This window comes from Anabrus simplex, chromosome 4 (assembly GCF_040414725.1).
Source record: "Anabrus simplex isolate iqAnaSimp1 chromosome 4, ASM4041472v1, whole genome shotgun sequence".
Lineage (NCBI taxonomy): Eukaryota > Metazoa > Arthropoda > Insecta > Orthoptera > Tettigoniidae > Anabrus > Anabrus simplex.
This window is the reverse complement of record NC_090268.1, coordinates 406,432,537-406,453,638: the sequence shown is the minus strand read 5'-3', so window position 1 is coordinate 406,453,638 and position 21,102 is coordinate 406,432,537. Positions and strand designations below refer to the sequence as shown.

General features: G+C 36.1%; 1 protein-coding gene across 4 annotated transcripts in view; it reads left to right on the top strand.

Annotated features, from left to right (window-relative positions):
• The window catches only part of LOC136872770 (SRRM2 protein homolog rsr-2), a 188,626-nt gene that overhangs the window by 29,878 nt on the left and 137,646 nt on the right, over window positions 1–21,102 (top strand). For all 4 annotated transcript variants that reach the window (XM_068227530.1, XM_068227529.1, XM_067146605.2 and 1 more), the window contains one exon: window positions 6,950–6,987. In XM_068227530.1, coding sequence (XP_068083631.1) covers window positions 6,950–6,987 — 38 coding nt within the window. The remainder of the gene's footprint in view (window positions 1–6,949; window positions 6,988–21,102) is intronic.

Here is a 21,102-nt window from a genome sequence, read left to right as displayed (position 1 = left end):
TTTCATCCCATTTACATTCATACCATTGTCTGTTGTCCATCTCACAACATTGTTTAAGTCCCCCTGCAATCGCTCACAGTCCTGTAACTCATTTACTATTATAAACAATGTAATATATCCGCTAGTAGCCTTATCTGTGATTCCAGATCCTTACTCATATCATTTATTATTTTCGTTATTTGATCATGTTACATATCAAATGAGAAAAATCAATAAATCATCAGTGGTAAAGTCATTAGATAGCATGAATGTCAATAAAATACAATGGTCTCGTACTCAGGAAAGTGTTTCCTATATTCTTGATGAAGGTGCATTCATTCACCACTTACAGTGGTCTGCTTTTGCAACATTTGGCGATGTCATAAGGCATTGAAATAATAACATTAAGTTATTTATTAGACCACCTAATCAATACAAAATCGTCTTGGATGATTTACATAAATTTGTTAGCTAATAGTGGGACATGTTTCGCCTTCCCTGAAGGCATCATCAGCCATAGTCTTAACCTTAAATTAAAAATAAGCGTCTAAATAACATGTAGTGATGAAATGAATTTTAAAATCTTGAAGAGATTTGAAGTAAAATAACATTAAAAATAACAATGATGGTTTGAAAATACAATGTGATGAGATACAATAGTGGAAGTATTAGCAAGATCATGATGAACTTCGGATCTCTCGACTAACTTTGACTTTTATTCTCTCCTCTTTACTTTGATTATATAAGATTTTTCGCCATCGTCTAATTATAACCGCCATGACTATCAACTTTACTTTTATGCAATCTTACTACTGGTTGTATAACAATCTGTTTTATCCATTGTACTTATTTTAGCAGCCTTCTAATGTTAATTTTGCTAATACTTCCACTATTGTATCTCATCACATTGTATTTTCAAACCATCATTGTTATTTTTAATGTTATTTTACTTCAAATCTCTTCAAGATTTTAAAATTCATTTCATCACTACATGTTATTTAGACGCTTATTTTTAATTTAAGGTTAAGACTATGGCTGATGATGCCTTCAGGGAAGGCGAAACATGTCCCACTATTAGCTAACAAATTTATGTAAATCATCCAAGACGATTTTGTATTGATTAGGTGGTCTAATAAATAACTTAATGTTATTATTTCAATCTAATATCATCAATACGGACCAAAAATGATATTTATTACATGTAATGTCATAAGGCATCGCGAATTGTATGGAAAAGTGACGGTAGTTTTTTATGGGTGTGAAAAACCAAATATAAAAGATATGGCATATAGATCGTGCATTAAGCAGTTGTCTATTGTAGTAGTCTTTGATGAAAATTCACCTGTGATCTTCAAGAAAATAAAAAATGTATTTCTAACATGACAAACAAACAACGCTTTATCAGTAAACTGGGGGTTATTTTCAAGGAAGAGGTCATTCATGCAGAAGGTGATGCAAACGCAGTAATGGTCAAAGAAGCTTAAAACATAGCCAGGAAAAATGTCATTCTAGTAGCTGATATTTTAATCCTACTGCTATATCATCCTTCTAAAAACCTTTTAATTCAGTCTGCCAAACAATCAGGTGAAGTTTGCGACATTCAAGCCATACAACGATCTGTTGGAGAGCAGGCTTGGAAAACTTTGTTTTGTTCATGCATTAATAGGGTGTGACACCACCAGTGCAGTAAGTTTATTTTCACTATCCGTGAATCCGTTAATCAAAAAATCACATGAAGAAGCAGTAAATGGATTGTGATCTGTCAAAAATTGCATCGTCTTTTTCATATTCTTTGAAATCTTGGTCTTTCTTGCATTGCTTAAGTCAGTATGTTGTTCACTGCCAATACATGAAACCCTCGTCAACAAACTCATTGCGCATTTTACTTCACTGCATTTAGAATGGCTTAAAATCCAAACTGTACATTGATTTTCAGTCATTCCTCCTCCATGAGTTATACCAAAACAACTGAGTGCGTTTCATGAGCATTTGCTCATTGTACATATTGGTCCAAACACTAGATCACTTTCTGTTCTGTCTTCATACAGTAAAATGGCATTTATTTAGCATTTTATAGAGCTCTGGATTCATTGTTTTTAGTTCCCGCATATGTTGAAGGTATAATTTTGCACATATAGCATAATTACCATGACGAGAACTCTATTAATAAAAAGGTAGCACATGCTCAACTGTCTGTAACTGCTTTTCAAATGTCCTGATCGCTCAGGGTCATGTAGGTATACTTTTTTCATCATTTTTCACCCTACCTCAGTTTTGTATAAACATTTTACTTTTAAAAACCGATATAATATTCTTTTTCAGCATGAAATTTACTGTAATTAGATACCACATATGACTTTTTATGATTTTCTTAATTTTGATGTTTTGTAATATGGGGGCCAAAATGATGCATTTTACATGACGGTACGGATGTTTACTTTTGGTATGTTGATTAGGAGCATGGTTACCTGCCATTTATAACAAGAATCCTTTTTGTTGCAATTAGTTCCACCTCAAGGTTTTTTTTCACTAATTTCTACTGCATTATTGCTGGAATCCTACAAGTTGAGTTTCATTGGAATAACCTTTTCTAAACCCAAACTGCCTCCTATCAAATCAGTTAGTAATTGTGCAAACATTTTTAATATAATCAAAGAATGTTTTTCCAGGGTTTACAAACAACATGTCAAGCTGACTGGCTTGTAATTATCCACCTTATGTTTGTCACCTTTTTCCTTATACACTGGGGGTACTATTGCAATTTTTCATTCATTTGGTATTGCTCCTTCATACAAACAGTAATCAAATAAGTATTTCAGATATGGCACTATATCCCAACCCATTGCCTTTCTTTACCCTCAGAAATCTTATCCATCCCAGCTGCCTTTCTAGCTTTCAACTTCTGTACCTTTTTATAAATGTCTTATCATATGCAAATTTCTGTATTTTGCCTGTATTAGTTGCCTCCTCTATCAGGACATTATCCTTTTATCCAACTGCCTTTACATGTTGCTGACTGAAAACTTATACCTTCTGTAAGTCCTCGCATATACACTCCCATTTTTCATTAATGATCCCTGGAATGTCCTTCTTGGAACCTGTTTCTGCCTTCAAGTATCTATACATGTCCTTCCATTGCTCCCTGAAATTGATATGGCTGCCAATTATGTTTGCCATCATGTTATCCTTAGCTTTTTTTGCTGGATTCAGTTTCCGAGTGAGTTCCTTCAATCTCTCCTTACTTCTGCAACCATTTTCTAATCTGTACTTCCTTCTTAATCTCTTTATTTCCCTGTTATAATATAATGGGTCCTTCCTATTCCTTACTGCGTTTAAAGGTACATATCTGTTTTTACACTCCTCAGTGATTGCTTAAAACCCATTCCATAGGCTATTTACATTTTTATTTACCCTTCTCCATTGATCATAATTGCTTTTTTTAAAGTTTCCCCACTCTCCTTTTATCAGCCGTATGGTATCGCATAATAGTCCTACTGTTATAACATTCCTTTCTATCACGTTTATTTTTAACTCTGACAAAGACAGCTTCATGATCACTTATACCATCTATCACTTCAGTTTCCATATACTGTAGAGTTCATCTGGTTTTATCAGCACCACATCTAAAATATTTTTCTCTCCAGTTGGTTCCATCACTTTCTGATTCAGCTGTCCTTCCCATTAATAACTTATTCACCATTCGTTGGCCATGCTTTCTGTCATTCACATTCCCTTCCCAGTTAACATTTGGCAAGTTCAGATCACCTGCTTCAATAACATTCCTTTCTGTATCGTTCCCCTACATAGGTGATTATTTTATCAACTAATTATGCATCAGTGCCAGCTTTGACAGGTCTCTACACTCCAAAAACATCAAGTTGCCTATTATCTTTAGAGTCTTACACCTAGAATTCCATGTTCCTCATCCTTAACTTTTTTGTAGCTTACAAATGATGAAAATGTCTGGGTCAGATGTGCCTTCATTGTATATGAGAATGAGTGAGAATTAAATATTTTCAGCACAGTTCAAGTTTTCCTCATTCTGTTCAGTTTTCCAAGCTGAACTTTGAACTATAAAGTCAGCCCTACAGTGGTGTAAATATAATAAACAAGTGAAGTTATTCAGTAATTGACAGGCAGAACTGAACTCAATAAATGATAAATACAGTATGAATCCAATAGTTGTTAACATAAGTTCAATAACTCAGCAAGGCTTCCATGCGTGTTTCTCCTGGGTTTGTGGCCACATAATGGCCAGTCGGAAATGACAAAGCAAAGCAAATAGCAAAAGAAGCTGCAAAGTCTACAATGGAAGTTTCAGACAGTAGAACTCAAATATTTTACCCCAAGGGGCAGGATTACAGAACATACAACTCTTCAGTGGAATAACATTTGGATCACAACATTGAAAGGACCTGTTATGAGAGAAATATTCTTTCCCAAGATGCAGCATTGATTTCAGGGCAAAATACTTGTGCTGAACTTCAATCAATCAGTCACTACTGATCTGCATTTAGGGCAGTCGCCCAGGTGGCAGATTCCCTATCTGTTGTTTTCCTAGCCTTTTCTTAAATCAATTCAAACAAATTGGAAATTTATTGAACATATCCCTTGGTAAGTTATTCCAATTCCTAACTCTCCTTCCTATAAATGAATATTTGCTCCAATTTGTCCTCTTGAATTCCAATTTTATCTTCATATTGTGATCTTTCCTGCTTTTAAAGACACCACTCAAACTTATTTGTCTACTAACGTTATTCCACGTCATATGTCCACTGACAGCTCGGAACATACCATTTATATTTTTCACTTCAAACTATTATAACTTATAACGTACCACTTAGTCGAGCAGCTCGTCTCCTTTCTCGCAAGTCTTCTCAGCGCAAACTTTGCAACATTTTTGTAATGCTACTCTTTTGTCGGAAATCGCCCAGAACAAATTGAGCTGCATTTTTTCCAGTTCTTGAATCAAGTAATCCTGGTGAGGGTCTCACACACTGGAACCATACTCTATTTGGGGTCGTGCCAGTGACTTATATGCCCTCTCGTTTACATCCTTACTACAACCCCTGAACACCCTCATAACCATGTGCAGAGATCTGTACCCTTTATTTACAATCCAATTTATGTGATTACCCCAATGAAGATCTTTCCTTATGTTAACACCTAGCTACTTAAAATGATTCCCATAAGGAATTTTCATCCTATCAATGCAGTAATTAAAACTGAGAGGACGTTTCCTATTTGTGAAACTCACAACCTGACTTTTAACCCCGTTTATCATTGAGTACTGTCCATCTCACAATATTATTGAGATCATTTTGCAGTTGCTCACAATCCTGTTACTTATTCATTACTCTGTACAGAATCACATCATCTGCAAAAAGCCTTATCTCTGATTCCACTTCTTTACTCATATCATTTATATATATATATAAGGAAACATAAAGGTCCAATAATAGTGCCTTGTGGAATTCTTCTCTTAATTATGACAGGGTCAGATAAAGCTTTGCGTACTCTAATTCTCTGAGATCTATTTTCTAGAAATATAGCCACTCATTCAGTCACTCTTTTGTCTGGTCCTATTGCACTCATTTCTGCCAGTAGTCTCCCATGATCCATCCTATCAAAAGCCTTAGACAGGTCAATCATGATACAATCCATGTGACCTCCTGAATCCAAGATACCTGCTATATCGTGGTGGAATCCTACAAGTTGAGCTTCGGTGGAATAACCCTTTATAGACCCCAATTGCCTTCTATCGAACCAGTTATTAATTTTGCAAACATGTCTTAATATAATCAGAAAGTATGCTTTCCCAAGGCTTAAATGCAATGTATGTCAAACTGACTGGCCTGTAATTTTCAGTTTTATGTCTATCACCCTTTCCGTTATACACAGGGGCTACTATAGCAACTCTCCATTTATTTGATATAGCTCCTTCATGCAAGCAATAATCAAATAAGTACTTCAGATATGGTACTATGTCCCAACCCATTGTCTTTAGTATATCCCCAGAAATCTTATCAATTCCAGCCACTTTTCTTGTTTTCAACTTTCATACTTACTCAGGTGTTATCCAGGCATGGCCAATTTAAGTCATGTTTTGAGCGATTTAAGTTCAGTGTTCCAGATGATTATTCATGCTTTTGTGGATCCACTCAAACTGTACATTGCCTGCTTTTTGAATATTCTGTATTTGGATGAGCAAGACATACTCTGGACTGTCACCTGAACTGTTGTGAAAATGAACTAGGAAAACCTCTATATCATATATATGAAAAACAATGTTGCGATTCTCATTTTCTAACATTTATTCACTACTTTTTTAATAAACTTTCACTATAATGTTTTATGTGTGGTGAATATTATCTGATTGTTACTATGACCCTAATATGCTATGCAAAATGGTGTTTGTTTTTTATATTGGAAATTTAATAATAATGTTCCATTCCAAATTACATCTAAAGTAAAAAATTGTAAGTAAATTAAAGTGCTTTAGGTTTTTGCTTGTCTGAATATATGAAAAACTTGTATTGAAATTAGTATGTGAGGATGTTTAGTTCATTCACAAAGGCTTGTAGAGTGAACACCAAAAGTCATAACAGTTCATAATTAAGATCCATGTATAAATGAAATTAAAATGTTCATATGTTAGTGCTTGCACTAGATACGGACTTTGTGTTTGTGAATTTTTTTTGTATTATTGGCATGGCATGTGATGTGAATTGCTGCACAAAGTGAGTTATAGTGATAAATATTTGTATTCAAAGTATTTGTTTATTTATTTATCTATTATATGGCTTTTAGTGCTGGGAGTGTCCAGGGACATGTTCGAATATTCTAATTGTATTAGTACTGTAAAGAGTATTTTTTGTTTGTTTGCTCTTTCTTTCTTTCTTTCTTTCTTTCTTGCACTCTTGTCGATTGCTGTGACTAATTGTTGTGTTTGTTTTTTTTTGCTGTGCAGCCCTCAACGAGATAGAACATCTTCAAAACACAATCATGGTAAGTACTACACTGTAACAGTGGTTTGGATCACCCTACATTCTAGTTTTATAATAAAACTGTTCATCACTTTTACTTAGAATTCTTGCTAATGGGTTCATCTAGGATAATATTATTGATGAGCAGAATCAAATAAATATATGAATCTATTTGAATGCGTTGAAGAACTATAAAAATCAAAACTTTCATTTGGATCCATGATCGTTGGTATAAGTTGTTCTCGGATGCTTTACTCAATTAATGTAGGTTTGGACGTGTATCAAGTTGCAGTGGTGGCACTATTTAAAAATCACTCACTTCCTGAAAATTTCAAACGATGCAAACAAACATTTAATAATTAATAGCATTTTTATACATGATTGTGTGAAATTTAATAATCAAACTTCTTCGGATGGTTATTGCTTGGCATGATATTGAAATAGCCACTTTTGTTCTTACGAGCACCATATTTATTTGCATATTTCTCTTACTTTTTTTTCCTGAAAATTCAAGCTAACATATCAGGATCAAGGTCTATGCGCAAAGTTAATAAATTGAACTTGATTAGAATTGCAGTACTTTTAAAGTAATAAAGCCTTAAAATTTCATGTAATAGATTGCATTTTATTATGTTCCATAACATGTTGTTCAATATTAAGAAAAGTATTTAAGTTTGGGGATTTTATTCGTAGTCAGATACGCTCCCACACCGTTTCCACTACCATTTCACTGCACATAAAAAGAAGAAAAATAGTAGGCCTGGTATCAGCAGTCATCATGTAGTACCTTAAATCTTGCACATCCCTTATGGGGATATACTGAAATTACAGCCAATTCAAGTGTCATGTTCTGTGTAGCTCATTAAGCCAGGGAATACGCTAGAGTCTGGAATTATCTCCCTACCTTTAACCAAACAAGAGGAAGGAGCTGTTGTGACTAAGAGAAGGCATGCATACTGCAGGTAAACCTTGTCATATTTATACTCACACTCGAATAAAAACTGATGCAAGATATAAGCAGGAATTATTTTTTTCTCCCTCAGTTCCATATTAAAAATGGGGGTGCATGATATAGACGATGGCGAGATATATGCTAGTAAATAGGATTCGTTGGAAAACTTTCAGTTAAACATATTTGCAACTGTAGTAAATTAATATATTTGGGACAAGATTTCAAGATGATTTATACATGGTCAGAAACAATGTGAACCGAGTACGGTATATGAGCGTTAGAGCGTTGGTCGTACTGGTAAGTAATTTGAAAAAATTACATTGGTATTGCACGCCGTTGTCATTTTACCAGCTGCTGAAGTTAGCCAGTCAGCTAATTTCACGGGCGAATTCAAATGGGCTTTACGCGGCGGTGTTGCTAAATCTGCATGTGGCTTAGTCGGGCTTGAGAGTCAATCTCACTTAGTTTACAAAAGAGTACATTTATTGTTCCACCTATTCAATACAATCAGTACCACGTTATGTGGTTAATTAGACACAGAAAATCTGAATATTATGGGGATATGTTTAATCTTAAAACACCGGGCGAGTTGGCCGAGCGCATAGAGGCGCGCGGCTGTGAGCTTGCATCCGGGAGATAGTTGGTTCGAATCCCACTATCGGCAGCCCTGAAAATGGTTTTTCATGGTTTCCCATTTTCACACCAGGCAAATGCTGGGGCTGTACCTTAATTAAGGCCACGGCCACTTCCTTCCAACTCCTAGGCCTTTCCTATCCCATCGTCGCCATAAGACCTATCTGTGTCGGTGCGAAGTAAAGCCCCTAGCAAAAAAAAAATAAATCTTAAAACAAACATTGTTTAAAGGACAATGACATTTATAATTTCTAAAAATTGAACTGTGATTCCTTATGATATTAACTTTACAGAATAGTGGTTATAAAATATGATGTTGGGACATACAACACATGCTAAAATTATTTTAAACTAATTTAAAATCTAGTCTAATAGAAAATTTGTGTGAATATAAAGTTCTAAAAACGGCACATGTTTGGTACGGAAGTGGATCCTCTTCGTTATAAAGTCAATATATTCGCTGGGGCAGTTGCCAGCGTAAGTTTTCAACTGACTAAAATGGTTGAAAACTTGAGGGTGAATTTTGTTTACATTTTGCGTTCCAACATTAAAAGATTGGTTAAGAGAAAAGGCGAATGTTATGATGTTATCCTCATTAAGTTGATTGGTCTAAAATGTTATCTGATATGACCGTTGCAAACAGACGTTAGTGTGCTAGTTGAGGCTGCTTTGAGACGAGTTTATTTCAAGTATTTGACAGATTATGTTTGATTTTCACGTAAAAATGGAGTCCTTCTAGAAGATGTAGAACATCAATTAATAGAATGTAGTTGTATGTGTTGTATGTCCGAACATTACATTGTTACAACACGCGAAGTAGGAACTCCAGACAGAACAACGCTGCTAATAAAGTAAGATAGATATATATACGGCATATGATATAACCACATTCTATTCATCGATGTTCTACATCTTCTAGAAAGACTACATTTTCATGTGAAAATCAAACATAATCTGTCAAATACTCGAAATAAACTCGTCTCAAAGCAGCCTCAACTAGCACACTAACATCTGCTTGCAACGGTTATATCAGATAATATTTTAGACCAATCAACTTAATGAGGATAACATCATAACATTCGCCTTTTTTCTTAACCAATCTTTTAATGTTGGAATGCAAAATATAAACAAAATTCACCCTCAAGTTTTCAAACTTACTTACTTACTTTGGCAACTGCCCCAGCAAATATATTGACTTTGCCGTTTATATTTTGCCGTTTTTAGAACTTTATATTGACATATATATTTTATTAGATAAGATTTTAAATTAGTTTACAATAATTTTAGCATGTGTTATATGTCCCAACATCATATTTTATAACCACTATTCTGTAAAGTTAATATCATAAGAAATCACAGTTCAATTTTTAGAAATTATAAATGTCATTGTCCTTTAAACAATGTTTGTTTTAAGATTAAATTAATATGGCTGATGATGCCCAATAAGAAGGGTGAAACATGTCCCCATAATATTCAGATTTTCTATGTCTAATTAACCACATAACGTGGTACTGATTGTATTGAATACGTGGAACAATAAATGCACTCTTTTGTAAACTAAGTGAGATCGCTGTTTTCAATACAGATCAAAAATGAGGGTGATGATTTGTAACTTGAGAGTCAAGCCGAGAAATTAGCGTCAACACTAACACACCGTGGGTTTCAGCTAGTGCCACTGTAGCGTGCTTGCTGTGGGCTGAGCCTATCGACAGAGAGGTCCTTGTTCAAGTCCGTCCCCTATAGAAGTTTATTTCTTCTATTGGTGCTCTCAAGCTAGTTATAAGCTACGTGCAGATTTAGCAACACTGCCTCCCAAAGCCCATCTGAAGTCGCCCGCGAAGCGATCTGATTGACTAACTTCAGCAGCTGATAAAATGACAACAGTGCGAGATATATAATGATTTTTTTTCCAATTATTTATCAGTATGACCAATCCTTTACCATTCATATACCCGGTTCTTGTTGTTTCTGACCATCCTGCACATACTATAATTGTAAAATAAAGTATTGATTAGGTGGAAAACTCATCCTTCATACTTGTGTGCATCGTGCACATAGCCATTCAAAATCATCAGATAAACATTCAAATGGTTTTCATAATTGTGTTTTTATTTTAAGTGTACTCTATTTTATTACATCATGAAACCAGAAAAGTGCATGAATCAAATGCATCCATCTTGTAATTTGTTAGAATTACTGTACAGCAATTCAGGTTTTATGTATAAAAGTACTCCGGGGTTAACTGAATATAGAGGCAGCATACACCCTGACCTTGAAGACATTTCTTAAGATGTAAGCTTACAGCTCGGTTTTTAAGTATTCCCTCTGAAAACTTTGAATAATTTTTTCAGAACTCAAGATGTATCGAGAACTTGAGAGAATCACACGTTTGTGTCTTTTATTCTCAAGCTCTCCCATTGCTGAGAACAGTATAATTATAGTCTACTCTACTTAATGATTTGAAACTCATTATCAATTTGTAAATTTAATACAGTGGAACACACAGTAACAATAATAGCAATATTAAGGGTAATAATAATGATTGACATCGTAAGAAGAAGAATCATTAAATTTTAATCCAGATACAGTTGATTTGTGACAAGCATTGTTCCTCTCCATCTTATTCTATTTCTCCACCACTTATTATACGATCATCATGTTCCACTACAAATCTTGGGACCATATGCTGGTCTTAATCACTTCCTTCCTTTGGCATTTGTTCTTCCATCCATTTCATCTATCCAGTCCATATCAGTATATCTTTCCTCTGTGATCTCAACTGTTTCATAGATCTTAATTTCTCACGCGTTCTCTCCTTTTATTCTACAAATCCTTCTCAAAAGTTCCACTTCCGTAGTCTATAACTGATTTTCTTCTTTCTTTGCCTATGGCCAGGTCTTCACCGTATAATGTCATGTTTTCTAGATCTAGTCATTAAATTCTCCATTAGGGAGAATGCCCTCTTTCCTTGCATATTAGACCCTGCTCTTTCTTGCTTTTATAGCCACAAATAATGGGTGGGGGGTCCAATATGCGGTAGCCTCCCATTTTGTCCAGTGACTTCTGGGTACAAAGAACTATAAATTGTACTTGTATGTGTATGTATTCTATACTATTCTTTAACAAATTTGTGATTGTATTCTGAGTTGTACTGGCTACCTTCGTTGGAAGGCAACATTTCTAAATTTAAAAAATAAAGAAGACAATAGTTCGCCTTGGTGGTTTAGTGGTTAGTGTGATTAGCTGCCTCCCCCAGAGGCCCGGGTTCGATTACTGGCTCCGCCACGAAATTTGAAAAGTGGTACGAGGGCTGAAACGGGGTTCACTCAGCCTCAGGAGGTCAGCTGGGTGGGGGGGGAGTTCGATTCCCTCCTCAGCCATCCTTGAAGTGGTTTTCCATGGTTTCCCACTTCTCCTCCAGGCAAATGTCGTGATGGTACCTAAATGCCACGGTCGCTTCCTTCCCTCTTCCTTGTCTGTCCCTTCAAATCTCCCCATCCCCCACTAGGGTCCCTGTTCAGCATAGCAGGTGAGGCCGCCTGGGCAAGGTACTGGTCCTCCTTTCTAATTGCACCTTCGATCCAAAGTATCACACTTATCACACTCTAGGACACTGCCCTTGAGGCGGTAAGAGGCCCTCGCTGAGTCGAAGGAGAAAACCAACCCCGGGGGGTAAGCGGATTAAGAAGACAGTAAATGGTGAACATGTAACTTTTTGACCTACATATACAGCAAATATCGTCAGTTTTAGTTATTCTTATATTACGCCATTCATTTCATCTCATTAACTCCTCTGATGAGGTTGACGTCACGAAGGGCATCCATTCTTAAAAACTCGATACAAAGATTAGTCTCACTTCATACTCAACTCTGTAAAGAAAAGGGATAAGGTTGGGCATACAGTTTCATTTATCAAATGCAATATTAATACAAAAGTCATTTGTCTCTGTCAGTTGAGCCATAGGCCTATCACACAGTAAACCTAATCACTCCTTTCATTTAAATTATCATCATGTTGTGCTGGCACCTTCCCTGGAATCGGCGTTGTTGTTATCCCAAATGACGTCCTATTCACTGCCATTGAGAGCATTCAAGATTCTCTCTTTTGAAACCTTAAAAAAAATATTTTTTTTCCCGATTATAGAGTCCAGACAATGAAAAACTGTTTGCAAATGGTCTCTGGAGAGGGTCTATATTATTCCCAGTTGGTGTATATGTAGCAGAAGCCACCCCTTCCGAATAACGCTGTGGTGTAGAAAGTGTACCAACCCACCAGCTGATCGCTAGCATATGTTACGAGTTGTACTTCCGAGTGTAATACATAGTGCCTGAAGCTATTCTTTGGATAACAGTGCCTGTTGAGAGCAAGGCGTTTAATTTAAGTATATTTCAGGCTTGTTCTCTACATTTATCACATCAGGATTTACCTAAACAGCTCAAATTGAGATAAGAGGGACTGCAAGATTTTATGTTAGGTATGCTATCAAGTGCCTGGATAGTGCCAGAGGTTCCATGTAAAGCGGAGTATACAAGTTTGGTGAAGCATTTTCTAGCAGAAAAGAAAGTGGCTGAAGAGAAATATCTTGACAATATCCTAAATGAAAATTGAAATTTCTGGAACCTGTTTTTAAATATAAACAAAGATTGAAAGGGGAAAAAAAGTCAGTTTCTTCTCTTTATATAAGAGGGGATTTACAGATGTAGATAAAGCGGAAGCATTAAATAAGCATTACAGAAAGGTTTTTATTCCGGCAGCGCGGTCATTCAGGGACAATTTTACAAAAACGAATAGTGATTTCCAAATTAAAGCTTCATTATTGCATAATTGCATAACTAAAAAAAAATCCAGTTATCTTGTAGGCCAGATTCTGTTTTCGGAGAGGCACTTAAACTCGGGGACGAAGCGATCCTATAGTACTTAATAAGAGTCTTTAATATATTACTGAACAATTCGAATGTTCCACACAATTGGAAATTGGCCATTGTAGTTCCTAGTCACAAAGGGAGTGACAAGAGCGACTTGAATAACCGCAGACTGGTAGGTTTGACGTCAATGGTATGTAAATAAATGGAGTGATTAATAGTAGATTATTTGAGTTTAAAATGGGACTCTTCTGGATTGATATTTAAGGGACAGCATGGTTTTAGGGAAGGCTTCTCCTGCGAAAGCCAGCTCTGTTCCGTATGTCAAGATATATCAGACAAGTTCGACAATGGGTCAAGGATTGATGCAGTAGTAATTGATTTTGCTAAGGCATTTGATCTTGTGCCACATGACATCCTCCTTAACAAATGAGCACGTACAGACATTGACATCAGGGTGGTGAAATGGATACGAAAATTCCTCAGTGGAAGATCTCAGAGGGTGCACGTGGGAGAAACACTATCTTCTCGAGTGAATGTTACATGTGAATGTTGCATCATATACCGGGAGATAAAGGCAGAGGACGACGAACTATTGATTCAGCAGGATTTGGATATGTTTGAAAAATGGGCGCATAAAAATCCACAGCAAAAAAAGCAAGAAATTGTGTTCAGTAAAAGAAAAATTACAGGAAAGAGGAATTATGAACTTGTGCGGAGGGGGGGAAGTGTTCTTGAAATTGATAGTCGTAAGTACTCAGGTGTTACTATTAGAAAAGACTTAGGCCCGGTTTCATCATCACATGTTAAATATATACTAACAAGTAGTTAGTTAATACGGAGTTAAAAATTTAACATCTTGTTAGGTTTCTTGCGTTTCATCAAACTTTTCTTGTGAATTGTTAACTAATCGACTGTTAACTCTCCCAACATTGCGAATTGGTGCGAATCAAGGAGGCAGTGGTACAAACATGCTGTTTTACAGTGCACTCCGATGCGCTTTTGTTTGAGTACAGCTGTTAAATGTTGCGCGTGAAGTGAAACAAAGTCGTAGTTCTAATATTTCCTCCTTCAAAAAAGAGTTGTTAATTGAATTAGTTGGTAAATATATAGAAGGTATTGAGTGCAAGCGCACAGATGGCTTGACGATAAAAGAAAAGGACGACGTGTGGAAGAAAGTCCGCGAGGGTTTCAATGGGGTTAACAGATACTACTTTCTTAGCGGGTATCCACTATCACCTAACAAAATCACTTCGTTAATTGTCCCCACTTCAAACTGTGCTCTGAAATGGGAGTTATTAAATATTGTACTGTCGTGTACAGAACCAAGCCACCTAGCAACTATATCCCTCATTTGGAGGTTAGGATCACTAATCACCTGAACATTGACATTAACAGAGAAATATCCCTCCCAATTACAATATATTTCGGCCCTATTGCCTCCAGGTGATTGGATTCTTACATGTGTGCAATCTATTGCACCTAGAACACCAGGAAAACGGCTTATTTCATAGAAGTCGCGGATAATTTGCTGATGCTCTTCTACTGAAGGGAATGTTACATAGCCTACCTCCTCCTCATGGATGCTATTGCTGCAGACACTCGACAAACAACTCTACTTACAGTGGCTTTAGAAATTCCAGCATTGTCTCCGACCATTATGTGAAAAGAACCAGTAGCAAAAATCGTGATGTTATCCGTACCTGCAACATTGGAGAAAGAGGTAAGTTTCTCTTCGTAGGATATTTCAACCTCACTCGAATTTCGTCAATAACCTTAGCAACAGCTATTTTCGATAACCTGTATCTATGAAGAAATTCTGCATCCATCAAATTTTTGAAGTCATTACGTCGCTGAACTCTTCTTCGATCAGGATTATTGTGTAAAAGATCTAAATAGAGCAGTTCCGCATGTAAAGGGAGGGAAATTCACAGCAGCCATTTTGGAACAGGTTGCTAAATGCTAATGTTAGCCATTTAACATGGGAAATGGCTGATGTTAATTTTAATACACAGTTTAACATATGTTAACGTTAACAGTTGTTGATGAAATGCAAATTTTCTTAAATTGTATGTTAAAATTATTTAACACCTTGTTAAGTACTAACATGTGTTGATGAAACCGGGCCTTTAGCTGGTCAGAGCAAGTGGAAAATGTGGTTAAGAAATCCTGGAGATTGTTACATTTTTTAATGCGAAATCTCAAGAAAGCTTATTCTGGTGCCAAAAGTAAAGCTTATAAATGTTTGGTAAGACCGATTTTTGAATATGGGTCTGTGTGCTGGGATCCGTACAGGGTAGGTTTAATAAATTCTCTAGAAAAAGTTCAAAGAAGAACGATGTGTTTCGTAAATGGGAATAGGAGAAATACCATTAATTGGGAAAGTCTTGAATCTAGAAGAACTACAGCACGCCTATGTGGTCTTCATGAGAGCTACTTGGTAGGGGTTGCATGGAATAGTATTAGGAATAGGTTGGAACCTCCCTTGTACTTATCGAGAAATGATCACAAGCATATAATTAATGCCAGAAACAAGCATACTGATGTGGGCAAATTTTCCTTCATAAACAGGACCATAAGGGATTGGAATAAAATTACCTGCAGCAGTCTTTGATAGATTCTCTTCTGGTATAAAATCATTTAAGATCATTAGTGCTAGATACAAGCCTTGTATTATAGTTAAGAGCAAGTACAAATTTACTCATCTGCTGACTTGCTAAGCCTAACGTGTCTGAGGATTTTCTTTCAGGGTTTACTCCCTTAGCCTTTGAAGATCCCTCTTCACCACAAGGCAGTGGTTTCCTCTTCTAATTTTCCCCAGAGAGGATGGGTTGCCTCATCCACCATCTTCGCCATTCCGAAGGTCTCCTCTGCCTAAGAACAGAAACGTGTGAAACAGAGTATCAGTAGTGATGAAGAAGTGAATGCTCTGGTATTTGCAGATGATGTGGTGATTTGGGGAAAGGGAGAAAAGGAAGTACAAAGGAGACTGGATATTTGGAATGAAAATCTGAAGGAGTTTGGAATGGTAATTAGTAAAAAGAAAACTGTAGTCATGGAGTGTGGAAAAGAGAAAAAGAGAAGCCAAGTGAACGTATAGATGGAGGACGGTTAGAAAATGTAGAACAGTATACATATCTGGGTAGCATTATTAATGGAAGTAATGAAATCAACCCTGAAATTAATAACAGACTAAGTAAAGGTACAACATTTTATCATCAGGTCAGAGAGCTTTTATGGGATGACAAAGTACCCAAGAGAACAAAATTAACATGATATAAATGGTATTTCATACCATTTGTAACATATGGACTAGAAAAGCTGGTAACTAATCAAGATAGTAAAATCCAAGCAGTATAAATGACATTTTTAAGAACATCGGTTAAAAAGACAAGAAGAGATAGAATCCAAAATATTAAAATCAGATAAGAGCTAAATATAGAACCATTAGTACAGAACATACAGAAAGCAAGACTGAGGTGGTTGGACATGTAAAACGAATGGGAAAGGAATGGGTAGCAAGAAGGGAATTTGAAAGAGAATTAAGGGAAAGAGACCAGTTGGAAGACTGAGGAGAAGGTGGATGGATCAGATTTGGCAGGACATTAGAGAAACTGGATTGGATGTGGAGGAAGTAATGGATCAGGAAAAGCGGAAGGACAGAAAGGACTGGAGGAGGCTTATTAACCACACCAGGGCGACTGGAGTGGGACATAGATGATGATTATAATGATGATTAGTGTGAGTATAATGTGAAAAGTGAAAGCTGGAAATGATGGACACTGAATTTGTGATTTTCTGCTGGATTTAGAATGTTAAACTAGTAGTATTTCTTGTAATATGTTTTTTTTTGTTGTTGTTGTTGTTGTTGTTGGGTAATTATGTTTTAACCTTACTTTATTATAATGTTAAACTAGTAGTAAGCTGAACATATAGTATTGTAAGCCGTAGTGTTAAGTACTGGAAATAATTAAGTTGTATACACAATTGTATATGATGATGCTGGATTTAGAATGTTAAACTAGTAGTATTTCTGAATTTTTTTTTTTTTTTTTCCATGGAAATTTTTTTTGTAGTCTTCGTGTTGTAGTTGTTGGGTAGTTATGTTTTAACTTTACTTTATTATCACTTGAAGTGTTTGTAACTGCACTTGGCTTAATTGCACAAATTAATAAAAAAATAATAATAAAGAATGAAATTTAAACACAGTGAAAGAAAACATAAAGTTCAGCAAAAGCATTGCAGCACATAATGTAAACAAACAGTTAAGAAATGTGGTAACTACAGAATGGATGTGGAAGCGGCATGGAACCCCGAGAGGTAATGGAACATAGCCTTTTGCGAAGAAAGGAAATGTAGAGGGTAATTGCCCTTGGATTACATACATTTAATTTAAAAAAAGAAACAAATCAAAAACTCAAAATAGAAAGATCTTTACAAAGGAAAATTTCAGTGTTGTTAAGCTTACCTGCAGCCATGCACATTTTGTTAAAAGAAATGTAATCACAATTTGAATTGGAAGAAAACTATCTAACCGTACATGATGACTAAAATGAGGGCTAATCCCAATCTACACAAATATAGAAAAAAACAAGCACAGAGGTGCAGTAAACTTGCATCACTATCTAAAATACTTCAGGTAATGTGCATAGATGCAAGGTAACATAGAAATACTGGGAGGCAAACCAGAGGGATAATCTATATAGGCTATATAAAATAAGAGTTTTGTCTGTACATTGCTCAGAATTTGAAAAGAATGGTATTTCTGTATTGGACATGTCGACAGTAACAAGGGAATGCACTTTTTACTTCTCCGTAATTTCTGTCTGCCTGTATGTATGTATGTATGTATGTACACGCAGCACTTGAAATAGGCTGAAGATAATTTAATGAAAATCGGTATGTAAAGTTGGGGGAGGAACCGCTGCAATCTAGGCTATGCATAATTTTATTCACGCTGAGTGAAATGGTAATTTAGGGGAAGACCTGAAATTAATTTTCAAATATTTATATTATTAGTGGTCCTATCAATAAATATTACATAACTTAAGTTATATAGACCGAGCTCGATAGCTGCAGTCGCTTAAGTGCGACCAGTATCCAGTATTCGGGAGATAGTAGGTTCGAACCCCACTGTCGGCAGCCCTGAAAATGGTTTTCCGTGGTTTCCCATTTTCAAACCAGGCAAATGCTGGGGCTGTACCTTAATTAAGGCCACGGCCGCTTCCTTCCCACTCCCAGCCCTTCCCTGTCCCATCGTCGCCATAAGACCTACCTGTGTCGGCGCGACGTAAAGCAACTACCAAAAAAAAAAAAAATAAGTTATATAGAATTAAATTTCCGATCATTTATGTCTCATACATTTTTACCGTACCGGCTATGATAACGGAGATATTCATTAATTTGTATTTTTGTTTCTAAGTCTATATCAACACCGAGAGAGGAGAAAATGGGTCAACAGAATTTAATGAACATTGGTACATAGAGTTGGGGAATAAGAAACTACAGTCTAAGCTATAAACAATTTTATTCATCCTGGATGAAATTGTAGTTTAGGGGAAGGCACCTAAAATTTAATTTTTAAATACCTATGTTATTGGTCCTATCGAAAAGTACTGCATAACAAAGTTAGAGTGAATACAATTTCTGATCATTTATGTTTTATTCAGTTTTACCATACCAACTATGAAAAGAGTGGTACTTCAGAGTCGGAAGAAAACTAAATGTGAAGGCCTACAATATCGAAAGCGCATAACATTCATCAACAATAATATTATATTGACCATTGTTGGTTGTGATGTTATTTGTCTTATGCTGCCACTCAACTCTGATAGATGGGATTACTGCTGCATACCGAGTATAACAGCCTAACTGAATATTGGTGGGAAATAGCTGGGGAGTTAGAAGACTTTCTACTTTAGCATTCCATTCCTCTGGTTCATGCATTCCCTGATACTGCTGGTATGTAACACACTGGTTCATCACAGTATAACAGCTATTCAATCCCTACTCTGATGGGCTGTTTTGAATGAGCAGTGTGCACATTTCAGGCAGAGGCTCAGTTAGTAGTAGTAGTAGTATGACCTGGTCTAGAATTATAATTTAGGCCAATTCCAAATTATAGCACCACAATTCACCAAATTATTCAAAATTCAACCCTCAAAAGAGCTGTTTCTTAAGTAAAGCCTCTTCCGCTTTGCTTTCATTAAATCCACGTTCATTTTATTCCAAATTAGCAGTGAAGAGGGTCTTTCTTCTCTAGCTTGGAGAAAGAATTTGCCACCAAGTCAGATAGTTCTTTCCACCACCAGTGTAGTGAATTGAGATTTTCCGATTCATCGGTATTCCTAGGAAACAGATTAGTAAAAGGCCACAGTTTTTGCCCTGGGACTCTTCACTATTCGACCCCCTCCCCTACCGAAAAAATGACAAAGAGTGTCCACGGATCACGGCTGTGTGCGGCTTGGTCATTCCAGCTCTGAAAATTTGGATTGTTAGATCGGAAGCATATTACTGTTCGTTAAAAGTGAGAAAATATGTGGTTTTTCATTTGGTCAAGTATTTCATATGAAAACATTTCTTTTAATCGTGTCATTCCTATTGACGTCATTGTAAAGACCTATGTTCATTTTATTTGGGAAAATTATTAAGACAGTCTTTCTGAGGATGTAAAAAGGCAGGTGGATATTGAGTGTCTGCCATTACAATGCTCCCCAACTTGATTGTGACTGATGGAAGGCAAGCGGGCCTACCGTTACAATGAATATTCCCTAACCCAGTCTTCATATGAGAAGAGACGTTTGGTGACTTCTCCGTCGCGTCTCTAGGGTAATGTTAAGAGCTATGCAATTTAATACAATCTTGCTCACAACGTGTACACTACCTAACCTAGAATTCTGTACACAATGTAGAATTCCGTAGCAAAGCACGGGTACATCAGCTAGTTTTATGTATATACAGTAGATTACTGAAAGTGTTAGACGCTTAGCAACCTGCTAGGTATAGAATAGGTATAGAATGTATTGTGGGTTACGGTCATCTTTAGCCTGCAATTATTGGAGTGATCATTTAATGGCTTGATTTTATGATTACTTAAAGATGGCTGAACTTAGAGACATATCAGTGACTCAAGATTAACCGGCGGGTAATTCCGGAGAGAATAAAACAAAAATTAAGCAATCGATCTAGTTACATTATAAGTTACAAAGTTAAGGAAAAAAACAACGTATTGCCTCGGAAACAAAAGGTACATGATCGTAGCTGAAAAATGAAGTCATTTCAACAAATTTTGCGGTGAACCAGGAACTCGGGGGTAAACTCCTGCATAAAAAAATAAGAAATTGTCACATTTAAATGTTTAATGTAACCTCTTTCATTACACACAAACACAAATGAACAAGATGATAATAATAGTAATCAAGGCAAACTAAAAATTTTCAGATGCGATCAAACATAAACAAAAACCATATGCACATTTAGCACAAGAAAACAAACAGTAATGATCAGGTTAAGTAACATGACGGCTAAGGAAAGGATAGTGGAAAGTGGTGGGACTATATCCAGGCGGTGGAAAGGTATTGGCAGTGCTGATGAAGCAAAATCAATGATTAAATTTCAAAATACAATTTACTAGATAAATAACTTGGATGGAAATAACATGATTTGCAAAAGTGACAACACTGAACGCAC